Source organism: Osmia bicornis, chromosome 12, assembly GCF_907164935.1.
Source record: "Osmia bicornis bicornis chromosome 12, iOsmBic2.1, whole genome shotgun sequence".
Classification (NCBI taxonomy): Eukaryota; Metazoa; Arthropoda; class Insecta; order Hymenoptera; family Megachilidae; genus Osmia; species Osmia bicornis.
Window position 1 is genome coordinate 793,929 of NC_060227.1, and position 27,598 is coordinate 821,526.

General features: G+C 35.4%; 4 protein-coding genes across 15 annotated transcripts in view; 3 read left to right on the forward strand and 1 right to left on the reverse strand.

The window, feature by feature from the left end:
* Window position 1: 1 nt before the first annotated feature.
* LOC114880313 (uncharacterized protein DDB_G0283357-like) lies at window positions 2–6,718 on the reverse strand. The gene is made up of 4 exons (XM_029196191.2): window positions 5,820–6,718; window positions 5,673–5,787; window positions 4,237–5,615; window positions 2–967 (listed from the first exon to the last, which is right to left on the reverse strand). Exons 1-3 carry the CDS (start codon window positions 6,055–6,057, stop codon window positions 5,393–5,395), a joined length of 576 nt encoding a protein of 191 aa, XP_029052024.1. The 5' UTR covers window positions 6,058–6,718; the 3' UTR covers window positions 2–967; window positions 4,237–5,392.
* Window positions 6,719–7,057: 339 nt separating this feature from the next.
* Window positions 7,058–10,332, forward strand: LOC114880311 (telomerase reverse transcriptase-like). Of its 3 annotated transcripts, none has more exons than XM_046288269.1 (10): window positions 7,058–7,306; window positions 7,377–7,561; window positions 7,811–8,196; window positions 8,274–8,599; window positions 8,665–8,861; window positions 8,920–9,164; window positions 9,236–9,429; window positions 9,501–9,719; window positions 9,792–10,042; window positions 10,105–10,332. In XM_046288269.1, the coding sequence occupies exons 1-10, from the start codon at window positions 7,251–7,253 to the stop codon at window positions 10,239–10,241; spliced, it is 2,196 nt and encodes a 731-aa protein (XP_046144225.1). In that variant the 5' UTR covers window positions 7,058–7,250; the 3' UTR covers window positions 10,242–10,332. The 3 variants fall into 3 exon arrangements, with proteins under 3 accessions (XP_046144225.1, XP_029052021.1, XP_029052020.1); XM_029196188.2 differs by having other exon boundaries at window positions 7,058–7,290; window positions 7,634–8,196; XM_029196187.2 differs by having other exon boundaries at window positions 7,059–7,306; window positions 7,634–8,196.
* A 648-nt stretch (window positions 10,333–10,980) lies between these two features.
* Window positions 10,981–25,146, forward strand: LOC114880324. Of its 7 annotated transcripts, XR_003790060.2 has the most exons (13): window positions 10,981–11,239; window positions 12,014–14,418; window positions 14,494–14,627; window positions 14,697–14,832; window positions 14,917–15,075; window positions 15,162–15,300; window positions 15,392–15,621; window positions 15,686–16,008; window positions 16,234–17,673; window positions 17,753–17,912; window positions 17,998–18,166; window positions 23,974–24,311; window positions 24,395–25,146. XR_003790060.2 is itself a non-coding variant. In XM_029196215.2 (12 exons), exons 2-12 carry the CDS (start codon window positions 12,150–12,152, stop codon window positions 24,044–24,046), a joined length of 5,232 nt encoding a protein of 1,743 aa, XP_029052048.2. In that variant the 5' UTR covers window positions 10,981–11,239; window positions 12,014–12,149; the 3' UTR covers window positions 24,047–25,146. The 7 variants fall into 7 exon arrangements, 6 of the variants coding, with proteins under 6 accessions (XP_029052048.2, XP_029052043.2, XP_029052047.2 ...); XM_029196215.2 differs by having other exon boundaries at window positions 23,974–25,146; XM_029196210.2 differs by lacking the exons at window positions 23,974–24,311; window positions 24,395–25,146 and adding an exon at window positions 18,316–21,426.
* An 809-nt stretch (window positions 25,147–25,955) lies between these two features.
* LOC114880326 (netrin-1-like) overlaps window positions 25,956–27,598 on the forward strand; it is a 72,493-nt gene continuing 70,850 nt past the window's right edge. For 3 of the 4 annotated variants that reach the window (XM_029196218.2, XM_029196217.2, XM_029196219.2), the window contains exon 1: window positions 26,200–27,545. In XM_029196218.2, coding sequence (XP_029052051.1) covers window positions 26,210–27,545 — 1,336 coding nt within the window. In that variant the 5' untranslated portion in view covers window positions 26,200–26,209. Of the gene's footprint in view, window positions 26,036–26,138; window positions 27,546–27,598 lie in introns of those variants that run through there. The other variant, XM_029196216.2, reaches the window with a different exon arrangement.

The following is a 27,598-nucleotide window of genomic DNA, read 5'->3' on the forward strand; positions in this document are numbered from 1 at the left end:
CCTTTCACTTCTGCCCCCGGCAGTCTTCAGACGCTCACAACATGGGGCACGCCAGCCCTCTCAATACCGCTTCACAGCGCGCACTCTCTCTCTCTCTCTCTCTCTCTTCTTCGCAACACACTTCCCTTTTTATCTTCTTTCTTTCTCTGCAGCCCTTCTTTTCCAGGTGTTTTTTTTTCAGGGTCCCTTTCTTTTTCCTTTCTTCTCTCAATCACTACACCCTCGTTTTTCAGCTTCTTTCGTCAGCTCTCTCTCTCTCTCTCCCCCTCTCTCTTTTCTTCTTATGTTGCTCTCGTTTGTCTTTATCTTTCTCTCTCTCTCTCTCTATCGCAAAAATGTCTCAGTCTTTTTTCTTTTTTTTTTCTTTTTCGTTAAATTTAAGCCAGTCACTCTCCACAACAGGATCAATTTTGAATGAAGAACATGAAAAAAAAACAGGGCTCGATTATTATGACCGCTATATCCCTTTTCCTTCTTCGAGCTTTTCTTTCCTCCTCTTTGTGACTAGTGTTCGATCCGTTCCTTGTGTATCCTTCTAAGAGAGAGAGAGAGAGGGAGAGAGAGAAAGTCCTTGGAACTTTCTTACGTTCAAGGACTTCTAAACGTCTTCTTACTCGTATCTCCTCGTTTCGACGTAGATGAGTCTTCTTTTCCCTCATACGAAAAATAACTCTTATTTACAAGCTTCAACGCGCGCTGAGTTTTTTTTCTTTTTCACTCTCTCTCTCTCTCCCTTCTTATTACGTGATCCACGAGTGCGTGCAACCGATTTTCTTCACCTCCCTCCCCTTCGATTTCCCTTGTTCGTAAACTTCTTCCCGTACTTTTAAATTATTTCTTGCCACCAACTTCCGGCGACGATACGTTCAGTTACCACCTTCCTCTCTCTGTTTCTATTGCTATAAGTACTGAGATGAGTTTCTCATTCAATTTCACTATCAACTTCCATGATCCTCGGTATTGATGTCTGAAATCAAACAATACAAAATTTTCATTAGTATTTTTATCTATGACAGCTAATCTATATTTATTTTATATATATATAATGATTATAAGGTCTTGCAATGCAATGTAAAAAATTAGATTTGAAAACTGAAGTTTTTTTAATTATATATTTAATATTATAAATATTCTGACAAAACGTTAACTACCTTTGTTCATAATTATCTCGAAAATAATATGATTTTTATCTGATTATTATATGATTATAATAAATACACCGACCACGTGTGTCACCTGTTTAAGTTCTGACAATCCGTAAGAATGCATAGAAGTGTAAGAACTTTCAAAGTGATATGTGTTTGTCAGTCGGTGTATAGAACAAGAGGTTAAAGAATTGATGAGCTTATAATCCGAGACGAACTTGTTACTAAATTTGTTACGAGTTCATCCAATTTTAACCCTTATGAGACGGACACGGAATTACTAGTGACGTATTTCAAAATTATCCGCGCTGTCCATACGCCATTGAACGGATATGTTGAACGTGTATAACGATCGCCTGTTTCCTGTATCGTTCAAAAAATAAATCTAGGCTCTTTAATGATTCATCTCCATTTTTTATATTGTGCGATATATATACACACACACATAACTGATTGGATTAAAAGAAATTTAAATAAACAAGCTGAAAGCGTACCTAACCTAACAATTTTATTGACACGTTGGCTGCCATGTGGATCACCGGTAACCGGCGCGATGCCTTATATTTTCTGCGATCGAATTAATAGCGAAAAAAAGGGAACTTTAAAAGCTAAAGTTTGAAAATTATTTAATAAATAGTATTTCAATGTGATGATACACTAATGATCGTATTATCATAATGATTTTTCGTACCTAACTCGTAAATCTTTTTAACGATAAAACTGTACTCTAGATGATCGTTTTAGAGTTCAAAAATAGAACTCACAATTCAATATATGAGTTTGATAGAATTTTAGAAAATAATTACGTCAATGGACTAACTCGTTGACAAAATGTTTTTAATAATGTCAATCTGATTACTTTCAAAATATATCTTGCGAGTAAGCTACCCAATAAGTGTCGACGGTAAACGTGTCGCCTATTATTAGACGCGTCGTTTCCGCATACGCGCACGTAGGATGCGTTATACACAGGTTTATTTAGTGAAAAGAGAAGTAGTCTAATCATTTATACTTTTAATTATGCTACATTCTACGAAACTTTCAATCTTATGAAAATATAGAAATATTAGGTACATTGAAGTTTACATAATAAATCAAAATTTTTAATATATTATTCAGAATATTTTTCAACATTTTTGCATAAACATATCTGAACACCTTGTGACCAAAGGTCGTAGATCTACGCTATGCGAGACGAACCGTAGATCTACCCTCTAATACAAATTCTACAGTTTCAGGAACCCATGGTAGACTTCGAAAAATCGTCCTGGTATCAACGTGTCAACATTATTATAATTACTTGATTTTTATAATTAAATTAAATAGAATATTATAAACAATTGATTGTAAATAATCAGCTGTTACTTAATAAATTGTTTGTAAAACTTGTTCACCATTTGAATGTTACATATTCGCATGTATTTTATATTTTTATAATGCATCAAATAATTACTCTCAATTGGAAGACAGTTTTCTTGTACACAAATGTTCTTTATAACTGTCCTAAGTGTTTTTGATTTATTACCTAACCTTAGAACGGTAACATAGAATTGCTAATGACATTGTCAACATTTAATTTCTGGTCACATGCATAATCAAGGATAATACAAGAATTAATAAATTTAAATTTATAATAAACATATATAGTATATACTACAATAAAATAGATAATTAACTGCAGGATGTTAATATTTTACTAATGTGTTAGGAAAATAATAAATGTAGATAAGAAAGGTATTTCTGAACTGCGTAATTTACTAATTACACAGTTTCATGGACATAGCAGTATTATAACTTATTTACATCTTTACCCAAGTATTTATAACTGTATACTTTGAATTGCAATGACGTTAAATTCAATTGCAAATGTACACAAAATTATTTATAATTCATATGATCTTCCTTAAATATAATAAACATATGCATCATAATATCTTTCTCCAATTTTAGTTAGGTAAAATAGATCTGTACTTTTAATTTTTTTTTCAATATTAATGCAACTCTATATTTCTTCGATTAACTTAAACATAACTCAAAGTATATTTAAAATTATTAAAATGTTAAGACATTTAATTAAAAATTAATTGCAACTGTGTTAAATATATTAAATGTTGTGATATCATTGCTACTTTATAAAATCAAACTAACATTGCACTTGGAAACAATTTGAAATTACAATAAGAGTAACAATGCAATCATTTGGAGAAAAAAAAATATTATTCATAAACAAATGCCAATTTGGTACTTCAATTATAAAATGACCTTGAATATGTTTATTACACTTAAATTTTGAATTATTTCATATCATTGTAAAAAAATTTCAATAACAAATATTGATAATATTTAATGCATATATCCGTCAATGAATATGTTTAATAACAAATGTATTGTTCTTGATATGCTTTGAATAAATAACACATGCATAAGTGCACTTTTCCAAAAATGTTTATTTTAGTTCTGCTACCCGCAATTATTAGTACGCAACTGTTAATATGAATAAATATAAATGTAGCGTATAATTCAGTATATCAGCATTTCATAAATAATATAAACCGAAGTAAAATAAAAAATAAGAAATGAAATATTCTACGACTGCTTTTGAGGTTAAGTTATAACGATTAGTAACCTAACCTAGCAATGTATGCTTGCATGTCTTGCGAACCATAATGATTACAAAATCAGGAATTTCTCAATAAAGAACACAAAATCAAAAGAAAAAGAAAAATAGAAAATTCAATCATAGAAATTGATTACTATATATACGAGGAAATATAAGCGTATTATATACCGTTCTTAAGTCATTTACCTTTTCGATGCAATACGTACGTTTCGGAACACTTAACGTTAAAAACTTAACCTCAATTTAGAAAAAAAGATAAAAGTGAAACAAATCAATTTCCCTCAGTTGTAATTATTTTTCATTATCAACGATAATGCGGAGTATAAAATACATTTTTTTCATTTCAACTACTAATCTCCCCTCCACCGTCCTGTTTTCTTTTCTTTGTTTCGAATAAGTGTTTAAAATATATGCATTGCAAGAACAAATGATCATTTTTATATGAGAAAAAAAAAAAATTGTTCAACTCACCAGGTATTTTTCATTATCATCCGCTTCGCTGAATACTGTCAAACTTCACTTCACAATAAAGTACAAAAAAAAAGTACGAGTTTCTCAACAATACCGTTAAACTGTTAGCGGATGTACTGTTTTATAAAAATCTTCACTTCCTTTTCTTGAAGTCACATAAATTCCGTTCTTCGATCACAGTACAAAACGTGGATGACACCTTTTCCTTTGGTAATCAACAATGTGACTATGATAATGAAAAAATAAACAGATTGTGATCATGGAATTAAATATTAATCCCATGCATGATAAAATTTCAATCGTAGAAGACACTAAAGAATCGTCTTTAAATGTAAACTCGACGTTACGATTCTCACGCCCCTGATGTACCGACCGTATTTTACACGTGGACACTTGTATCTTTTCGTTAATACGAGCGGTTAAAATGTCGGACTCCCACGCTACCACCTTCAGATAACTACATGTAATGGTTGACACTATACCAATGACACTATGTGCAGAGTACGCGGCACAGCACGATTATTTCACCGTTTATAGGAAAATACAGAAAGAACGAGAAGATATAGCCATGCGTATATCAACATGAAAATCCGTCCATTGTTCATCTAGTCACCTGTTAGTAAGTGTAATCAGGGTGACCCTCTTCCTGTTTAAATTTTACTTTCTTTTCATCAGACGAATACACACCGTCGAGGCACAATTATAACTTGTAAACTGACGAACGAACGATTCACGTCTTTGCCGTGTAAAAGCGTTAGAGCTTTCTTTATCACGAAGCATAGAGAACACCACAGAATAAAGCGTACACGAGCAAAGAGGAAAAAAGTTAATGGCTACCGTTTGTTTTCTTTCATTCGTTCGTTTAGTTACGAATACGTTGAATCGGGTTTAATCGGGTCAAATCGGCTCAATTCAGGTTATGGCCATCGGGGAATCGAGCATGCTTTGCATGACGCAGCCCGACGACAGGTATATCACGTGGTTCGTCGCGTCCCTTTCTCAGTCGCAACGTCACTGATATATAGTTCGTTTTCGATTGACTCTCGTTCAAGTTATACACCAAAAGAGTCAGTATTCAGAGTTTGTCGGCGACTTCTCGCTCTATGAATAGATTACTTCAACAAGTCCAGATTATTGGTGCGATCGAGTACGTACACTAGTAGACATACTGCATATACCACATCGTGTTCTGGCGCCGTCGGCGCTGCTGCTGCGGACGGAGAAGGCCGGAGTAATAAAACTGGCTGACACCCCCGCGAAAGCGCTGCAATGAACTCGCCCAATTCGAAGGGTCAAAAGCACCGCGGCAAAATAATAACAGAACGCAGCCGCCGCCACCACCGTCGTCGTCGCCGCCACCGTCGTCGTCGTCGTGTGGGCTGGGGGGTCAGCAGCGTCGTCGCCGTTACCGCCGTCACGAGCGACTTTCTTAGAACAAGCCTTTGTCGTTCTTGTTGCTGTTGTCGTTGTTTCTGCCGTTGCCGCCGCCGCCGCGAGAAAAACGGCGCGACGCCCCGACGCGGCGGAAAGTTGTCAAAACAGCACAACGTCACGCGCAACTATACTATTGCTTCTGCTTCTGCTCCTGCTCCCGCTGCTGCTGCTGCTGCTACCACTACTACTACTACTACTACTGTTAATGCTGTTCCACCTTCTCCTCCTTCTCCTTCTCCTTCTCCTCCTTCTCCTTTTCCTTCTACTACTGTTGTTATTGCTATTGCTGCTGCTCTTGCTGGTGGTTGTTCGCGGCCGCGGGTTTTGGCGGGTTTCCACGAGCGACGAGCGCGCACACCACTGGCACACACCGCGGCCGCCGTGCATTCACCTCGTCCTCACACCTTGCGCCACCGCTGTCGCCGCCGTCACTATCGCTATAGCCGTCACCACTTTTAATGTTGTTACTTTACCCTTTGTCCTTAATCTCGTTTTTACTCTTACTATTATAGATATGTTTTTCTCAAAAAATTTTATTACTTCATAATGCCGTGATCCGATCTTACTATCAACACTTTGTCGTACACTTTGATAGGACCGAGAATTATTTCGCCACGCTACTTTACGGCACGCGCTAAGATTACACACCCTTAAACTAACCTTATCATTTTCAAAATAACTGATTACATATTGCGAATCACGATACAATACATACAAACTGTTCAACGTCCTTTCACTAGACACGAGATTTATATCCCCTAATCGCGGAGATACCGCATCACTTTCACGGGCGAACATGGAGCTCGATCCATGCCGAATGTTTTGCGAAATGTCCGCATCTCCATTTTGTGGCGCTTCTGATCTGTCGTTCCCCTCTGCTCCTTTATGTTTTCGTCTTTTCCATGTGGTCTTTACCGGTCTCCAGGATTACCAACTCCGTATTAGGCAGAAATCAACGCAATCAAAATTATAAATGGAAATAATAACTTTTCATTTATGATCAATAATGATTCTATCGAAATTCGAAAATTTATCATTATTTATTCAATTTTACAAATCTATGACATGTATATCATTTTTATATAATTATATGTATGTATTATCTTCAATATTTAAATTTAATTTATGAAAGATTGAATAATTAATATTATTTAATAGAGACGTTTCGATGAATAAAAAATCATAAGTTTTATATCAATAAATCAGTTAATAAACTTTATGCGCTTATAAATTGTATGCGTAATATTAATATTTGCATCCTTTTTGTTCTTTCCTTCAGAATAAATTATTACATCGTATTATAATGTAGAAATATGTCATCATTTTTGTGCCGTTATATCCATAATATTCTGATTTTTTTGTATCATATATTAAGATTTTCAAGAACATGTTTCTTTCGATTTTAACGGATTTATATAAAAACTAAACGCGCATGTGCAGACATTTTCTTTTGTTCGAATGATTTTGGCATTGTTACTTATGTTTACATTTTCGTTCTTATGTTAAAAAGTACTGCCACATAACACTGTTAATGCTCTGAATGTATGAATACGAATTAATATTTTTACTAAATTTTTATAATGGATAACTTAACTAGAGAAAGTGTGAAAGAAATTTTTGGTACAGAATTTCAAAAGTTTGTATTTTTTTAATTCATTGCTATCATAATTATTCTATGTTTTAATGTAATAAATATTTTGTTTTAGATTCTGTGAAGAGTGTAAAATAGTACTTACAAAAAATAAATGTGATGCTTTTATGGTATCTAATCCTGTTGCTTTAAAACAATGTTTAGAATTTCTTGATAAAGAGGAGGAACAATTAGATTATCAGTTGATAAAGATCCAGAATTTGTGTCCAAATGATTTAAATTATGGAGATCATAAACAAAGTACGGTAATTTGTTAACCATTTTATTAGAATATTAATGAGTTAATTTATGTAATTGACATTACTATTATAGAGTTATGTAAACAGTACATATTTGCACCAAAAAGAGAGCAAAAATCTTGCAAAGAAACTACATACCCACCTTCTAATTTAATACTTGCAAATTTATCATTGGAAATTTATTTACGTAATACATCTGCAATCTTACCCATTCGCACATTTCATCAGATGACAATAAAATGTATTTTAGATACAGCTAAAACTGGAGTAGAAATATACAAAGATATTATAAACACTCCTGTAAACGATATTGTTATTACTGATTATGAAGCTTCTATTCCTTCAATTTCTTTACTTTTGGAAAAATTTCAAAAGCATCATAAAATGTTTCATTATTCTAGTATATTAAAGCATTTAATTTCTAAACAAGAAGTTAATCAGAAATCACAGTGTAAATATGCAATAAACACAAAACAGATGAAGCTATTTTTCAACCTTGTATTTACTAAAGTAATTCCTCTGAATATATTTGGAAAGTTAAGAAATTTGAAAAAAATTAAGAAAGCTCTGTTTCATTTACTAAAGATACCATGCTTCAAAGCTTTAGATTTGAAGTTATATATTAATAAATTAGATGTAAGTAATTGCATTTAATTAGTGAAACAAATTTAAAAAAATTTTAAGTGTTACTACAGTATAATTTTTTTATTTAGATTTCTAGCATTAATTGGTTACAAAGCATTAAAAAGCCAAATATAGCATGGGTTCTTCTTGCGAAATTTGTGAAGTGGCTTTTCACTGGATTTCTTTTAAAAGTATTGCATACTTATTTTCATGTAACAACAGTGTCTTCCTACAATAATGAAAGAATATACATAGTACGTTCAGAATGGTTTAAAATTAATAAACGATTTATTCAACGAAAGATTCGTTCAAATGCTTTACAATTAGATCTTAGATGTAGTCATTGGAAGCCACCATTAACTGTATATAAATTATACCCTAAATATTCTACTGTACGACCTTTATTTGTATTGCGGTAAGTAATTTCATATGATGATGGCTCTATGAAGATCAGAATATGTTTAAGCATTTCTTTATTAGGTATAAAAATGATAATGAAAGAACAAATTTTTTCATTCTACACCTATTTCTAAAACAGTTACACATCACAGAATATGGATTAAGTAGTTTTGAGGACAAATGGAAGTCCATTGTTCAACACAAACACACTTTAAAGGATAAAAAGTTGTATTTTGTATTATGTGATGTGATGGATGCTTTTGGTTCTATAATACAAGGTATAATTATTTATAATTTCGAGCATGTGTTACCATGTTTAAAAATTTTTATTTTCAGGAAAATTATTTGATATTATACGATCTTTTTGTGAGAAACTTCCTGAGAATTTAATACTGAGAAATTACGCCGTAAAAAGTAAAATATCAAAAGATGATATTCTATGTTATAAACAATATTTCTGTGACTCACATTTGCAATTATCAGTGCCACCCGGTACATTGTATGCGCGTACAGATCATATTCAACAAATAAAAAAAAGTTGGTTGTTAGAAAAAATTCGAAAATACATCTTTCATCAGACGGTATGTTACAAAAGAAAAAGTGCGTACCGCTTAAAGTACTTTTAATTCCAAATTAACACGCTAATTTACAGGTACAAATAGGTAAAAAATATTATATTGTAACAAAAGGAATCGTTCAAGGTGGAATAATATCACCTATTTTATCAGATATATATTTTGATTTTGTAATACAAAAGGAAATGGCAGTATTTCTACGAACTGGTCAAATTATCAAATTTGTGGATGATATGTTATTTGTAACTGAAGATGAGGATTCTGCAAAACAGTAAAATAACAAATATCTTTTCAATTATCGGAAAAAATAAATGTTATTAATATACTCTCTTCATACAATAGATTGTTACAGTTAACAGCAAAAGGAATCCCAAAATATAATTGTCGATTTAAAACAGCGAAAACGCAAACTAATGTGGCCTGCAATGAAGGTACAGTTACAAATAATATTAGTTTCATTGGTTATAAGATTAATTGTACAACTTCAGAAGTACAATATAATATACCAAACATAAATCTACGTTATTTGATGTCTTTAAAAAAAAATTGGAATCCTTTAAAGTAAGTTTTTTTTATTTCTGTACCTGTATTATAGAGTATTAATTTTTAATATTAATTCCGGATTCGTTTTAGGATTCTGCAATTAAAATTATGTAACGTAGTAAATCTGAAATTATCAAACATTGTCTTAGATACCAGAATTAATTCTGGAACAACAATTAAAGCAGCATTAGAGAATGCAGGTTTAATGCAAGCAAATCGTGCTTGCGTTTCAATAAATGAATTATTCGATGATATTCAAACTAATGCTGAAAGTATATTTAAAATTATCAAAAACAGTAATAAACTAATTGCAAGATTTGTGATAAAAATTTTTCTAAAATGTAAGGCTTATTATACTGAATGATTAATACATAGAATAATTACGGCTTTATTTTTATTTTAGGTGAAGGAAAAGTGAAGGAATTACGTATTCGGAGATGGAACAAAGAAATTCTTTCTATTTTGTGGGCATCTTATAAACGCATTTTTATAAAAGATACAGTTTTACGAAAACATTTTCTTATGTTCTGTAAAAAGTAAACAGTACTCTAAATATTTCTTTTATTATTATATATTATAATATTTAGCATGTAATTAAAAAATATGAGTGATAAATATCGATTCAAATTTTTCTGCGTGAACGTTTATACGCAAGTGGTGGGGAGCTACAGACTTCTATATGTATACATATAAGCAGCGATGCCAGAACCATAAAACGGTAACTGAAGAATGACAGATCGAATAGATAGAACTTGATTCTTCATTTATATTATTTTTGTCGAGATTATATTATTTTGTCGACTCGTCGATGCTGCTGCCACATGCTTAGGTGGCTTGAGGTAGTGCTGTGTGTTTCATTAGAGGATCACCCCACCACGGAAGTTGCCGGGCCTGTGTGTGCGACTGTGCTTCCGGTAAAGGATTCCGCGCGGAAAATAAAAATAATGACTTTTATTTCTGCGAATAAAGAAATTTTTTTCTTTTGCGTGAAAAAGTGGCACTTCTATTCAAACTACTGAATCGTGCAGCTCGACAACCTAGGGAAATTTCTAATTACGAGCACGATGCCCCTCTACAGCTTGTTTCTGCCCTCGTGGTCGACCATCATATACATGGTGGCGAAAAATGAATGAACAGCGAGAACCGTATGGAAAACTGAAGAACCGGCGTTCAGAACAGAGTATAAGTAATTCCATCTAGTGGATGTCGAAGGGAAAACGGAAAACAGAATATGCTATTTGGTAACTATATAAGAGGAAAAGTGGGGGAGCGGCGCGAGGAAGAAAATGGCCGACAAGGCAACGGTAAAAGGGCAGGGACGTCGAGTGAGATACGTGTTTTGGGCGAAAGAAATGCAAAATCCGTGTTAGATCTCGCGAAATCGAACGGAAAATATAGGGAAAAAGGACGTGTTATTATTTCCTTCAGTATTTTATTGACTAAAATATTAACGGATTAGTCGATTACATTCGTGTATTAATTTATCGTTTAAAAAAGCGTTCGCGGGCTGTGTGTAGGAACAAAAGGGCTCGCTAGAGGTAAACATAAATTATCCGTTCCTTCATATTTACTTCTTGCCGTTCAATTACATTTATACATCGGATATATAACTGAGTGTTTGGAAAATATGTTGGTAGAAGTGTTCGTAAAAGCGTATGAGTTTGGTGAAATTTTGTACGTGACGAATTCATCGATCAGTAGAGTAGGTTTATGTTAGCCACTTGTGGCCATCTACGGATACATTTAAAAGGTATCCTGTTGTCCTTGTCCTTTTAATTTCTCTATCTGTAATGTGAACTTTGCACTTCTTCCAAGTAGTATTGTCCTTCGCCTATTAAATACTATACAGTCATAGTGGGAAATCATAAGCAGCGAATTTATCAGCTGTATATTAAATGATGGGAGCAACGAGATTTAAAGGGATCGATTTGTCAACAAGTCGATGAAAGTACGCGCACCCGAAACTCTCGATCGTATTTTTTCTTTATTTTTATTTTATTTTTTATTTTTCTCCCATCACGAAATCGAATATTTGTTTTATTATAAAGAAACATCAAATTTCTTTAATTACAGTTATGATTTAAGTGTATTTCGTTATGAATAATACTCGAAAAAATATCCGTGTAAGTGGGTCGTCATTTCGATATTTTGATGAAAAAAGTAGAATCATTTTTATTGACATTGTAGAAGTATAATTTTGGTAAAAATAGGTTTTAAAAAAAGTTCAGCTTACATTTGTATATTAGATGATATTTTTCTATGATAAGTGTCTAATAAAGTTATATCTTTTCTTTTTTTTTTATTATTTACAGATAGTCAACTTCAACAAAGTTACAATATTTATAATACTTTACAATGGCAGTTAGGTAGTTTTGATGGTTTTCTCTGAGTTTTCGTGAACCTTAAATATATTTTTATCAAGTTGAAGATGTAAAGGGAAAAATTATAATGAAGCCACAGAAAAAGGCAACGGTTGCCCGGAAGGCAACAAAAATGCCAACAATTGCTAAAAAACGTCGCTCATTTTTAGAGAAAACTATATCTGATATCAGGAAAGAGAAGAAGTCTAAGAAGCTTGAGAAGATAGATGATGTAAAGAGGAGAATGGAGAGTGATAAGAAGAAATTAGAGAAAACTGATGAGAAGAAGAAAGTAGAGGATAAGAAAAAGATTGAGGAAAAGCGAAAGGACAAATGTGAAAAAGTGGATGAGAAGAAGAAATGTAAAGATAATGAAAGAAAGTTAGAGAAAGTAGATGAAAGAAAATTAGATAAAATGGATGAAAAAATCATTGATGAGTGCACTTATGATTGTGCAGAAAAAAAGAAAGTACAAAAAATAGAAGACAAAACTAAATTGGATAAACAAGTTGTAGAAAATAAGAAAAAGCCTGATAAAGTGGAAGATAAAAAGAAAAACAGCAATGAAAATGTGGAAGATCAAGCAAAACTGCTTGTGATACCTACAGGAGAAAATGAATTACAAGAAGAGAAAGTAGAAAATTTTTGTTCCATTGCTAAGAAAAAATGCAAGGATGAGAAGAGGAAAGATACAAAACTACTCAAGTCAGACATTAAGGAAAGCCTGAAGATATCTGTGATAAAGGATAAAAAATCAGAGCGCAAAAAGCTTCTTGGAAAAGGTACAGTAAACAAAGTTTCTTTAACGTGTACTAAGAAGGATTCTAAAACAAAATCAATGCAAAAAAAAGGTATTTCCAGAAAGACCGTTTTGGCAAAAAAAGCACATCTGTCGGTAGTTCAAAAATTGGTAGATAAAAAGATTAAGTTAAAGAAAATGATAAAAGATGAAGAAACATCGGTAAGCGAAGAGGATGAAGCACTGAAAAGAACAAAAAGAAAAAGCGTTAACGTGTCTAAAACCAAAGTTTTACAGGAGAAGAAGCAAAAATTAGGAAAACATATGAAAGCTAAATTATCTACAAAGAATAATAAAATAAATTCTGTATTACGGAAAGACGATAAATTTAAAACGCTCGTAGAGAAGGTTGTACCTAAGAAGAAACTGGATTCAAAGGAATCGGATAAATCTTTAAACGAGCCTAAAATGATCGAAACAAACGAAGAACAGGAAGAAACAATTGATATAAAGAGCGAAATGAAAGAGGATAAAGAGACGGAAAAGGGTTGCAAGGAAGAACTATCGCAATTAAAATTACAGGATATTAAGAAAACTGTAAGAAATACTTCGAGAATAGGTAAAAAGGTAATAAAGAAGAAGACGACGGTAAACTGTAATCAGTCTTTGTCTTCTTCTGAAGAAATATCTTCGGAGGAGTCTAGTAAACAAATGAAGGTTTGCGAAGAAAACACAAATGATAGTGTTTCTTCGAAACAAGAAGAGATTGATAACGAGACTGTAGTTGATGCAAGTCCCAAAGATGAAACGATCAATGGGGACAATGTAACTGATAACGCGTTATTAACAGATTCGGAAGAAGATAGCGACGACGAGACAAAGAGTGGTAAACAAAAGGATATTAAGAAAGGGGATAGGAGTAGTTCTCCCTCTGATGAACGCGTTCGACGAATGAGATTATTTGGTTTTTGGAGTGGACCAAAACGACATAGGGTAGCTTCTTTAAACGCATTAGCCAAAGTTCATTGTTTGTACGAAAATGAAACCGGAGGGGTGTATCTCGGTGGTTTCTGTAAACCGAAACCCGAAAAGGAGAAGCAAAAGAAAACGAAGGAAGAGAAGGAGGAACCTGTTCGCAAGGAGAAAGAGAAGAAGACGGAAACTAAAACGGAAGAAAATACTCCGAAAAGAAAACTTAGAAACGTCCCAGGGTTACGTGGAAAGCATTGGGACATGTTAGAAAGTTCATCGTCTTCGTCTTCCTCCGACGACGATTATGAACGCGAGAAGAATACGGAACACAAGAAGAAGATAATTAAACGAAGAAAGAAGAACGAAGAAGTAATGGATTTAAAAGACATGGTTGTTTGCAAAAGAATGGCGAGCCTTAACGCTTCGGCTATCTTAGCCGCTTCTTATTCGGACGAAAAGAATCGGTGCGGTAGTAGTTGCTCTGATTCTTCCAGCGAATCGGAAGTCGAGATTATTAGAAGACGCAAACAGACTGACTCTGATATTGAAAAACGAAAATCAAGGCAAAATTCCGAACAAGATGATGTTTTAAAACCATCTAACAAACTTGTTATCTTGAACCAAGATACAGATGTTACTATTACTGGTAATTTATTAATTACATTAAGAAAGACTTTGCGTGTATAGTTATGGTCTATTAAAATAAAACATTTGTTTTAAGGTGTTTATGTTAATCAAACTCGATCTACGCACCATGAAGGCTATTGTAGCTTTGCCGGTATGCAATATAGAATAAGTTCAACGAGTCATACTCAAACTGCAGCTACCGCAGTTGCTACAGAGCTTCACGATCAGGTCAGTCTTTTTATTTGTTTGAAATGTATCGACTATTAAAAAGTATTTATTGACATTAATTTGTAACAGCAAAAATTGGAGCAACCCTGTAAATCGTATACACCGTTGGGTGCTTTATCTTCTATGCAACCACCGGGCAGTCAAGGTAATCATCCGAGTATGTCGCCTCGAAGACATTCTGCGTTTTCTGCTCCGCATCAACATGGTAAATTAAGTATAATATACTTTTTCTATAATTCTATTATCGTTGTTAACGTATAAATCGTGATTCTTTTCTCTTCGATGTTAGGGTATTATCAGCCGGCTGGTCCACTGATACAACACCCACCAACTTTACCACCTATTAAGGGACCTCCTCCAGAACCAACTCCGACACCTCCCCAAAATTCTGAAGGTTCAGACGATTTAGTTGCAACGTCAACTACTTCGGGAGGAACTAGTAGTACAGGTATAGAATTTCATTAATTATAAATTTCGTTAAAATTTCACCATACATCTTAAGTATTGAAGAAATGTTATATATTGCTCATATAGGAGGAGGGTTTTATAGAGCATATTGTCCCACATACTATGGTACACCACCACAATATCCAGATTTATGTTATCCACCAACATATTCTCATCCACATGCTCATCCACCGCCTTATTATAAATATGCACCAACTTATAGAAGGTAAACTATTTATCATTGCAATTTACGTAATTTTAGCACACGTTAGTTACCAAGACTTGTGACTCCATTTTAATATGCTGTAAAAATAAAGGTATCTTTTCAGGCAGTATTATGGATATCAGGAATCTGGTGGAGGTGGTGGTCCCGGTAGCGGTGCTACCGCAGGAGGGCCAGCAGTCGTTGATTATCAATCGCCTCCGCCACCACCCGGTGAATATCCTCTTCCACCCTATTACGGAGCTTATCCTCCGCCTCCGCCACCGCCTCCTCCTCCACCGAATCCGGCATATTTACATTCTCAGGGAAGACCTTTTGTAGATCGTAAGTATTGTACCCTATTTTATATTACGTTCATTTATATTTAACTGATTCGAATTTATTTTAGACGCAGCCTTCCAGGGTTGCCCATGCCCGATGCAGTCTTGTCCAAAAAACGTGGATACTGGGCCCCTTATTGGTAATGGTAAGGGAGCGCCAGTGGTATCGGGGCCCGGTCTGTCATTGCCGCCCAGTGCTTTGGTAGGTCCGCCCTCGCCGGCGAGGGGGCTAGCCGGGCTAGCGCCGCCTCACGGTGCCAACGCCTGGGATACGGATCGCGTCCAACTTAACACTCATCGCAACCTGAATCAGAACCAACCGTTGGTCCCTTCGTCTCACAATTTAGTCAGTGGACATAATCGCCCGCAAAATTCTGACTGCAAGAACAAGGTTTTTATTATATTCTATAGTATACATATAACTGAAATCATGATATCTTATCAATTTTATCTTGTCCTCTGCCATTCTTGCAAGTCAATTGCTCGTTTCTTGTCCACGAGATCGTCATGTTTCTTGTATCGATCCTTAGATATTCCATATTAACAGCGATATCTCGATGTTACTTTTTAAAGGGCGTGTAATATTTTGATTTTCCATTTTGATGATTCTTTTTAGGATGAGAAAGACTGTTCAGAAGACAAGCTACAAAAGTGTGGATGTCAAAAACGTGCCTGTACATCAACTTGTGAAGTTAAAATGGAAACTCTTTCGCCAGCCGAAAAGCTAACGGTGACGACATGTCCGAGTAGTAAATTCCACAATTTTAAATTGGAGAATAACAATGTGAAGTGTGAATCTTGCAGTGTAGAAATGGGGAATAATTTGTCATGTGTTGCTAATTGTAACGTTAAGTGCGAATCAGATTACAAATGTGATATCATGAAATGTGAACAGTGTATGAAAGAGGGTCAAATGGTCATTTTAGAAATCGACAAAGATTCAGGTATATTACTTGATGATAAATTGGATGCAGATCCTGATGTTAAGGAGGAACTGAGCGACGTTGCTGGGGTTGATAGTGAAAATTGGAAAAAGCCCGATTACGAACCAACGGTGCAAGAAACGATCGAAGAGGCTACGGAAAAGGAAGAAGAGGTAGAAAAGACGGAAAAGGTGGAAATCGAAGAGGAACCTTCTAAATGTCAGAAAGTTTCGAAACGAAAGTTATCTTTAGATAGCTTGTCCGACAGCAGAAAAAAGAGGAAAGTAAGTAAAAGGACGCTTTCCGTCGGTTCTTCGCAGGATTTGAATAACACTGACTTTTCGTCAAAAATTTCTCTACCAATCCTACCTCTCATAAAAAAGATTGATAGTAACGGTGACGAATGTGTTCTAAAGAAAAAACAGCCTAAAAAGGACAACCAAAATCAAAAGCGCAAAGTTGAAAATTCGAATTCATCCGAAAACGCGATGAAAAAGTCCAAAACTTCTAAACAGAGTACAACAAACAATATACCAAGTTGTTTAAAGCATGCTGCCAGTGACAATTCTATTATGGAAACAATTAATAATGTTATACAAAACAGTTTACATATTACACAGAGGAAAGACCGGAAGAGTAATAATAATAAAAATGAGAAATCAGAGAAAACGAAGAAGGAAACAAATTTGTTGTCCACGGCGAAGAAAGTTGTTAAAAAAGTTGATTTGGTCAAGGATCTGGCGTCGGAGAAATTATCGAAGGTAATCACGAAGGGTGGTCAGTATAAGAAAACGGAAACACGTACGAAATCAAGAGCGCAGGAGAAGAATAAATGCAAAGGAAAAGGTAAATCCAAAGCGCAAGAAACGAAAACGAAAGATAATGGTAAGAAGCAGGATAACGCAAAGTCGAGAACAATCGAAGTAACTGAACCTATTAAAAAGCCAGCTTTAGTTAAAAAGAAGAGAAAAAGTACGAAGAAAGCGCCGGTTAAGAAATCAAACTCTAAAGTTGAAGATTGTTCAACAGGAAGTGAGAATTTGATATTAACCAGAAAAACATTTTTAAAACCTAAATGGAGTAACGGTTGGAGTTGGGAGGGTGATCCGTTTGAAGCCAAAGTTTATTTAACGGTATAATTTTAATTAACACATTTCCTATATTATTCAATTAATTCATTTTAATGGCCTATGTTGTTATCGTTTCTTTCAGAACGAGGAATCGGCTATACGTCGATGCTACGCGAGTATGAAACACGAAAGTGGTGACGTATTGAGACCTCGTGACTGTGTTTTATTAAAAAGTGGTCCACGAAAAGCAGACTTACCATTCGTAGCAAAGATTGCCGCGTTATGGGAGAATCCAGACGATGGTAAATCCAGATATTCATATTTCAATTGGCCGATATAACAAGCTATAAAATACAAATAATTATTGAAAAATGAATTTTGTTACAGGTGAAATGATGTTTTCCTTGTTATGGTACTACAGACCTGAACATACCGAGCAAGGTAGAACTCAGTACGATACCGAGGATGAAGTGTTTGCTTCACGGCATCGTGATGCTAATAGTGTTGCTTGTATAGAAGATAAATGTTATATTTTGACATTTAATGAATACTGTCGGTAAGTTAAAGATCTTGTTTTTTATTTAAAGAAGAAATGGAGGGGCTACTGGAGAAAGGGGAATATCAGTTTCAATCGATTAATTAAATTGAAGAATCATTAGAGTTTTACAAACTGAAATACTATACGAATTTTACTGAAACTTATAGGTATCGTAAAAATTTACGAAGAATCGAAGAAGGATTAGAGAGTCCCGGTTTAATAGTACCACCGGGAGATCAGTTATATCCAAGAGAAAATCGTCAGCCCCCGATACCAGTGTCTTCGGATATGGTTCTGTTTTGTCGACGTGTTTATGATTACCGTGGTAAAAAGCTTGTTAAGAATCCCGGATGACTCGACTTTTTATAAAACGCTTTGAACAGGAACCAATGGAATGCACAAAGTTTGCAGCATAAATTGAAACTGGACGTAGGTCTCCCTTCAAGTCTAATTATACATTAATCAATTTTTTTGATTTGAACATCATTAATATTTTTTTTCTATCTAAATAGAAAGTTTTTTTTTTTATTTTTTCTTTTATTTAAACATCAAATGAATTGTCATTAATATTTTTCTTTCATGATTTTTGTGAGATTTTATATACATAGGAATTTTATATAGACTTAGATTTATTCTTATCACGATGAAATATTAAGCCGCAAATATAGATTTTTTTTTTCATTTGCAAGAGATTTATTTTACACGATGTCTTACGTTTAACAAAAGCGCAAAGCACTAAGATTCATAGGGCGTACAGATTTTTAAATTTTGCTAATGTAAAGCAAAATAATAGAAGAGTACTGGTTTTTAAACTAATCATTTTATAAGATAGATAACGCTGCTTATCAATTTTCTACGTTTTTAACTTACAATACAAGGAATATCTTGAATTATTTCTTAGTGAGAAATGTTTTTGAAACTTGAGATGAAACTAGCACAAAAGTATATAGGATTCACTATATAACACTAAGAGTGACGTATCCGAACGAGTAATCAAGAGTTTGCAATCCCGATGATGAATTTCTCGATAATACAAAACGTGATGTTTGAAAAAATGCCTAAAACATATTCATCTGTCGTAGAAAAGCAAAAATGAAAATATGATGCGTTCACTCATCAATACGGGTTGTTTTATCGCAAACGAAATACATTCTTAGGGAGATAATAGAATTTGACAATTTTATAGAGAGAAGCATATTTTTTGTGAGATAGTATTTACAACACTTAAATGAATATTTTTCACATTGGAAATACAAATACGTATATGGTATGTATTAGAAAGCACCCTTCTTGGAGGGGACCTTCGAACAGTTTCAAGGTAGAAATCAAACGCCTGGGGGTATTTGACCATTTAGTGAAATAGTAAATGTATGCGATGTGTTCTTTAGACGAGATGAAAGATGAAAGCGGAGAGTATTCAGTTTTCTGATACAAAGGAAGAACACTTTTATTATCTTGCAATTGGTCCGTCAGTTCCATAGAGATATAAGAAAAGAGGGAGATAAAAATGCGGTTTACGCGATCTGTTCTTATATCTGTATAGTCAGACCTATGCATATGCATTATTTTAATACACGTAACTAATATAAGTTTCATTTTTTAATAACTACCGTTGGTGACGGAGTGTCGCGAAAATGGAATTGATTCGACTGAAATTTAATTGGGACGGTAAGCTTCAAACAGTTACACGACTCCATTGGAAATGAAGAAATTCTTATTCAAATTTTTCAAACTGCCATATCACGGAAAATACTTAATTACATTTCCTTTGTCATTGTAAATTTATAGACGTTTATTTCATTTTTATACAATTCTACAATTGAAATAGTCTTAAATGATCATTGAAGAGAAAACTGATTTTTTTTTTAAGAGAAATATTGGTTTTATCCCGTCACACTTTGCAGTAAGCGTTTACTGTTTTATCGAACTTCTTTAAAATCACAATGTCTCTATCGTTATTAGGGAAAAACGAACAATGTGGTTGCACGGTAATCTCTTGTATTTTCATCATTTCAAGTCACATATTATTCATTAGTGCATAGTCAGTGTATCGCATCGTAGTATGCCAAAAAAAAAAGAAAAAAAAGTGTATTTGTGAACTACGAGGAACCTTAAGTTAGCCAATAATATAATTAATATCACACTCGAGAGTTTATAATAATGAGTAGAAATCTTAGGAGGTAATTATTTTTATTGAAATTCCAAATAAGATGATAATGTCGACGTCTATTTTTGATTGTTTGTTGAGTGGCGGGTGTTTTGTTAGAAATTATATTATTTAAAATTAATATATTGATGATAACAATTATTATTTAATATCTAATATATTGGATATAGACGCTAAGTTATTTCCGATAGAATGAAAAAATATTATAATTGTAGTATAGATAAGGGGGGAGGGAAAAGCGCTCGTGATTGTTCCTGTCTGTCTGTCTGTCTGTATATGCGTGTGTGTACATGTGTGTGTGTTTGATGCGAAAATAATGACGAGACGTTGAAAGGAAAAAAGAAAAAGGAACAAAAAATAGAGAAAAGTGGAAAACAAGAAAAATACGTTTGATGAAAAACCTGTAATACCAAATGAATTTGTTCATTTTCCAAAATCTTTTTAGGGTGATTTAATATATTTTATATTTATTGTTTTATCTGTAACGATCGATTAGACACGCAACGATAGGATCGCGTAATGAATCGTATTAGTGTGAGTGCGTAGATGAGAAACATACGAGGTATTTTCATGCGTCACATATTGAAAAAAGAAAGACAGACGTTCGTCCAGCTGCATATCTAATTTTATTGGCAGTGCTCGATAAGCCCGAACAAAAAGAAAAGAAACGATCACAAGGTAAATTCAAATTTGACGCGCGTAAATGCATCGTCTGATACCGTTCTCGCAAATCTTTTACAAATAGTTTTATATTCGTTTTAACCACATAAGCATTTTATCAGGATAATCGAAATTGTTCACTAAGCGAGCCGCAACTTATGCGGATACCATAGAGATATAAGAATAAAAGTTGAAAAAGCGATATATATATACATATAACAATAGGAGAACGCTGCGTATGGGCCCCTCGTGTTGCTGTTTGATCGCGCATGCGCATTAACACAGTAAGTGTAGCGTGCGTTATGAAGCGCACTGCGTCGCGTCTGTCACATTAATATTTTTAATTGTATCATTTATATTTTATTAAGAAAACGCAACTCTTGGGAATTGTGAGTGGTTTTGTATCTCTCTTCGTAAGTTTGGAAAATATGGCGGGCAACATCAATCACAAGTAAGTAAATATGCATGCGTGGTTAGACAGGGGCATAAGGTCCATTATAGAGTGTTCTCTTTCGCTAGCACGTGGTTCACGTATTCTATTCTTATGTATCTCTATGGCGGACATCGATGTAACTCGCATTTTTGTGTAGTTCTATAAAATAAGAACGGCTTTCACGCGTCTTCAACCGGAAGATAAATCGAAGCGACAACTTCTCCTCGTAGCGCAAACAGAACAAACAAATTTAACAGAAATATACTTTAACGATGGTTAATGTGGGAACATTGCACAGAGAAAAAGAAATGAAAAAAAAAAAAAAACGTTGCATATCCTCTGTTCATTCTATTCTACGTAGCTGAAGTAACTTCCATCGAGCGTGTAATACAGAAACTTAATCATAGGCGTACGATTCGTGTTTGTGAAGCTCCTCAAAGACTTTGCATTCGCTTTAATCAAAATAGAACCAGTTTACGAACGATTCAACCAATGGACTTTCATTTAAATTTCTTATCAGTACGAAATATTATTCGACACAGTAAAACAAATGAATATTTATGCCCTTATGTGAAATGCCTGTGACAATTTTTCTGCCGAGCAATATCGATCAATTTTATTTTACGGTGCTTTGCAGTATTCTTATTTATTTACATTTTATTTATCGATGTGCTTGGATATGTGCAGAATGTCTGTAAAAGCATGCCGTTTTAGATAATCATTGAACGATAAAGGATTTTTAAAATTGATTAAGATACTTTTTTTGAGGTTTTATTAGCGTGAAAGCAGAAATATGGAAAATGAAGAACAATTTCAAGTTAATTTTAACATATGAAAGAGAGTACAATTGGTATTTATGACATATACAGGGTGTTTCATAAGTCGTATATTAATATTTATGACCGTCGCCATTGTTATTCATACTATCGTAATGTTCTTCTTCGGGAACCTTGTCACGTGACCCGAAGCTTCCCTTCGGACATCTTCGTTTGCGCGTTTAAACTTGGAAGCGTGTTTGAATCATCTTATATTAAAATGCGTGTTTCGTTTTGTTTAATGAAACAAGCCTTATGATTATGAAGTTCGCTATTTTTACAATAGCGTCATATATGTAATATTGTTAATCCTCGAGTTAGTACGCTGTTTTCAGTCATAATAACGCGCATGCGTATGGAGACGGAAGTTGCGTCACTATAAACTATTCTTTAACCTAGAAGAAAATTGAAGACCCGAATTTTATTGAATTATATTTAACGAGGAAAATTGTACCGCTATTGCTGTATTATTTATTTATAATTTATTCATACTATTTATTTATAAATATATTTAAGTTATCGTTTAATTTATTATTTTAATTATGCCACTCGCTCGAGGATTCTAACAGATTTGAGAAAATTATTTTCTAAAACAAACGAGACGAATTTTTGAAACACTCTGTATATATTTAACATTTTTGTTGTTTGTTGCTGGTAAAATTGAGACGGCTGGGGGCCAGAATTAAAAAACGAAAAAGAGAAAAACGTTGTACAAAATGACCCGCGACACTATTTTTATTACCGTCACCGAGGATGTTGTACGAACATCAAATCGTCGATATAAATTAAATAGTAAACGCTGAGAGGACAAATAATAATGGCGAGCTGTTTTTTTTCTTTAAATTATTTGTGTAAGGTGAAAAGAAATGTGTAGATGCTTAATTTAATTTTCCGTACATTTTTCTAATAACTATTATACTTGGTTTAATAAGTACGAATCAAAGAGTTAAATATAAACCAAACAAAAAAAGTATTTGAAAAAAAAAAGATTACATTAAACCAGTGGTTGTATAACTTTCAATGCGATTGATAATGTTAGAAGTACAGGTATAGATAATTTATGCAAATTACAGCGGAAGGTAAGTATACCCCTGCCTTCCGTAATGTGTGGATTATCTGGTAAACGAGATAATTTCTAGCTGACAAATAATAATTAATATTCTTTTTTATGCTAATCAATTACATAATATTATTGAAAATTATCAACAGCTTTCAACTTGTTATAATTTTGTACGGTCTAGATAAGCCAAGTAATAATAATCCAGTACGAGTTCTAAACTTTCTTAACCCTTGCAAAGTAGATCACTGAGATAATGACAATATAAATTTAATTTTATCATCAATTTTACTCTCATTTTCAGAATTTTAGACTTTTCAAAAACAAAATAATTTAAGCTACTAGTACTAGCACTACTAAAGGGATCAAAATTACTTGTTTCAGGATTCATATTTTAAATTATAAAATTGATTAAAGTGTTTTGACTTTTGTTAAAATAAAGAAATATTGTATATGCTGGTTTGTTTCACTCTAAATCTATTTATTTCTTTATTTATTTATTTATTTATATATTATAAATAAATAATGATTAAAATGAAAATGAGATTAACGAGGAAGCTCTAATGAATTAAAATAAAACTTTAGTAAAATAAAAATAAAAAAATATGTCAAATTGTATTACTTTTAAACATGTTTAAAACGAAGTTTTATTACGTTACAAATTCTTTGATGTTATAAAATTGGTACTTGCAGAAGTGTGTGCATACAGGAAGAAAAGAGGACACCGTGGCGGAGTGCTAGATTTAACGCGCCGGAAGTTTGCTGAAAGACATCCGGAAAGAGGAAAAAAAAAGGCTAAACGAAAGGTATTCCGAAGGCTTGGATCGGTACTGAATTTTTAATCCGAAGCAAGAGTCCTAAGCCGAAAAGCCTAAAGCCGAGGACGTCATCACGCCCGCTCGTGCTCTCCTAGCTGTTCCTTCAGATTACATTAATTCGATTAACGAATGCCGCTTATCGTTCATGCCACGATCCTACGAGGAAACGTTCTTTTTTTTGTCCGATTTGTCAGCTCTGACATTGATCCTAAGGTAACTTACAAAATTTATAATTTACATTATCGGCGATGGAATGCTTTCAGTGTAAAATACTTTAGATTTGTTATAAATTTCAGAAGCGATATATTTTAGAATGTTTCCAGTACCAACCGGGGAATTCGCGTTAATCGAATTCAATTGAGCAGAAGTAGCGAAAGCAGTATTTTCAAATAAAATATCACTTTCAACGGTGATTTCGTATTGTCGCGAACTCGTATAAAAAGAATTAAAGGCCATTCAATTTACAGCAATTGCACAAATTAAAGGGGACGTTTTTGTAGCGATCATTAAAAATGCCAAAGAGCCGACAAGTGTTTCGTTTCTTCTTTCTCTCCGTACAGTCCGATTCCAAGAGTTTGACAAAATAATAATGAAATTAATAAAATCAAATGGGTGTTTATTTTTTGAATTTTAGAAAAACGTCTTTTTGTTTTCAAGAATATAGAAAATTTGAAATATAAAGGGTTAATGCTCTTACAAGTGGAGTAGCCCTGTTGTTCTTTGTTTTTTTCGACGTCGTATCTCTTGCATTCCCGTTCTGCTTTTTTATCTCTGGTCAATTCGTCCGATAGATCCACAGGGAACCCGCTCCATAATCCGTACACGCAGCAAGGTCCAAAAAGACGTGTTCCCATCGAGTCGATGGAAAACGAACCTTCGTCTCCTTTTTGGCACAACCGCAGGCAAAACGATCCCCGCGCTAAATTCCTTGCATTCTTTATTTAATTTCGGGGTATCTAAATTATAATGTGATCCTCTGCTTTTGCTACACCGTTTATCCTTTGTTGACAGATCGATAATTTGAAAAATATACGATTCTTCCGTTCTACGATGATGATTCGTGCGTTTTTTAATTTTTATATATTAGAAAATACTATTTACATATAATAATTATAACAAATTCTTCCATTACATTGGAATTCATATTGCCGATCATTAATGGTTTCTACAGCATCCATTTTGTTAATGCAGAAACGTATAGAAGTGTTTTTAGGTACTGTAAAAAAATAGATTTTTCGGAATTCCCGCGAAGGATTCTGTTCGAGTGGAAAAGAAGAGAAGAGCGGAGAATATCATCTGTTGGTCCAGCGGTCGGTTGGTTTCCGGTAGCGCGGCGTGGCTGCTGGATCCTCGATCCAGTGTGGCGGAACGCGAATAGTGGGGTCATCGCGAGCAGTGGCGTCGTCTGATTGGCCGAAGGGGAATTGGTGTTGGACGAGAGTAGTTGGGTCGACGCGAATGTGTCGGAGAGAGAGGGAAACTCCGGCAAGCGAGAAATGGGTTGGAGTGGGGGAAATAGCGAAGCGGAGGGGGACTCGGAGCAGTTCGGATGCACACCGTGCGGGAATAGTGATTCAGTTAGCGGTGAGCCGCCGTAGGGGGTGGATTGTTGATGTCGTTAGTTTTTCGAACCGGCGTGCGTCGCTCGCGTCTTTCTCGTGTTTCGCCTCGCGTTCAAACCGCTTTCGTGTGTACGCACGCACGCGCGTGCACCTCTCTACGAATTGTTCGACTCGTTCAGGAATGAAATTGTCACGCTGCTTCTGCTGGGGGATCGCACACACGTGAAGCCGGTTGGTCGGCAAAAGTTTGAAAATCCATTCGCGGCTTTTCCGTAACTCGCGACCGCCGATGATGTTAATCGGAGGAAAAATCGAGGGGAGAGTGGCGGGTGTCGATGTTCTGAGAGGTTAAGATTTTGCGAGCATGCCGAGCAGGTAAGGAGAAAATCGTAGGGTCGATTATCGCGTTTTATCGAAACTCGCCAAAGAGGAAGAGGAGGATCATCTACCCCTCTTTGCCTACACGAAAGAAGGACAGTTTGTGCGTAGGTGATCCAAGGAAAGGGGAAAGGGAGAACAAGTTACAGGATAAAGGGAACTAAAGACAAAATGAAGAGTCGACCGGCACGAATGTTCGGAATCCTCTGCGGGGTGATTCTGTTGTCCCAGCACGGTAATACATTGGCAGGTAGCGAGATCTACGCGAAGATGTTCTCCAGTCCGCAGCATCCGTCGGATCCTTGTTACGACGAGGACAGACCGCGCCGGTGTATACCGGATTTTGTGAACGCGGCGTTCGGTGCCGCGGTCGAGGCCTCGTCGACCTGCGGTACCGGCGGTCCTACCAGATATTGTGATGTAACTGAACAGCCAGGAGGTGGCACGGGAATAGGTCAGTGCCATACCTGCGACGATAGCACGCCGAGACGTCGATTTCCCGCAAGTTACTTGACGGATCTGAACAACTCGAACAACGTAACCTGTTGGCGCAGCGAGCCACTCGGCACGTCCCAAAGTTTCTCAGCGCCGCCGGACAACGTGACTTTGACCTTGTCGCTAGGAAAGAAGTACGAACTGACCTATGTGAGCCTGCAGTTCTGTCCGAAGGCTGCTAAGCCGGACTCGATCGCGATTTACAAGTCAATGGACTACGGGAAGACATGGCAGCCGTTTCAATTCTATTCGTCCCAGTGTCGCCGTGTCTACGGTCGTCCGAACCGAGCGACCATTACGAAGGCGAACGAACAAGAGGCGAGATGCACCGACAGCCATCGTTACACGGGCGGCGATGGCCTCGGCCCCGTCGGCAGGATCGCGTTCAGCACCCTGGAGGGTCGTCCGTCGGCTTCGGACTTTGACAATTCACCGGTTCTGCAGGATTGGGTTACCGCCACCGACGTTAGAGTCGTTTTCAATCGGCTGCATATGCCGCAGCAGCCCTCCCAGGAGCAAGTCTCGTCCTTGGATACGGACGACGACGATCGGGATCATCCCCTCGGGCTGGAAGAATTGGCTAAACGCGAAAGAGAGCGAGAGGAACGCATTAAGAATCAAAAGAATCTTCTGAGAGGCTCGATGGATCCATTGGCCACCGCTTTACCCTCGGTACATCAAGTGATCGCGCCTCAAGAAATGCAGTCAAACGACGCCGTGGACGGTGGTGAGATGAGTTTCGCCGCCGTAACCGTCTCCACATCCACCAGCAGCACCTTGTCCAGCGCCGGGACAAGCACCTTTGCTCACCACTACGCCGTTTCGGACTTCGCGGTCGGAGGCAGGTGTAAATGCAACGGGCATGCAGCGAGATGCATCCCAGGCAAGGACGGCGAGGTCGCGTGCGAATGCAGGCACAACACCGCCGGCAGAGACTGCGAGAGGTGTCGGCCGTTCCACTTCGATCGACCCTGGGCACGAGCCACTGCCAGAGATGCCAACGAATGCAAAGGTTAGTCTTTTTTAAAAGCTTCTTTTCTCAGATTCCCGCTTACGAGCCTGAAA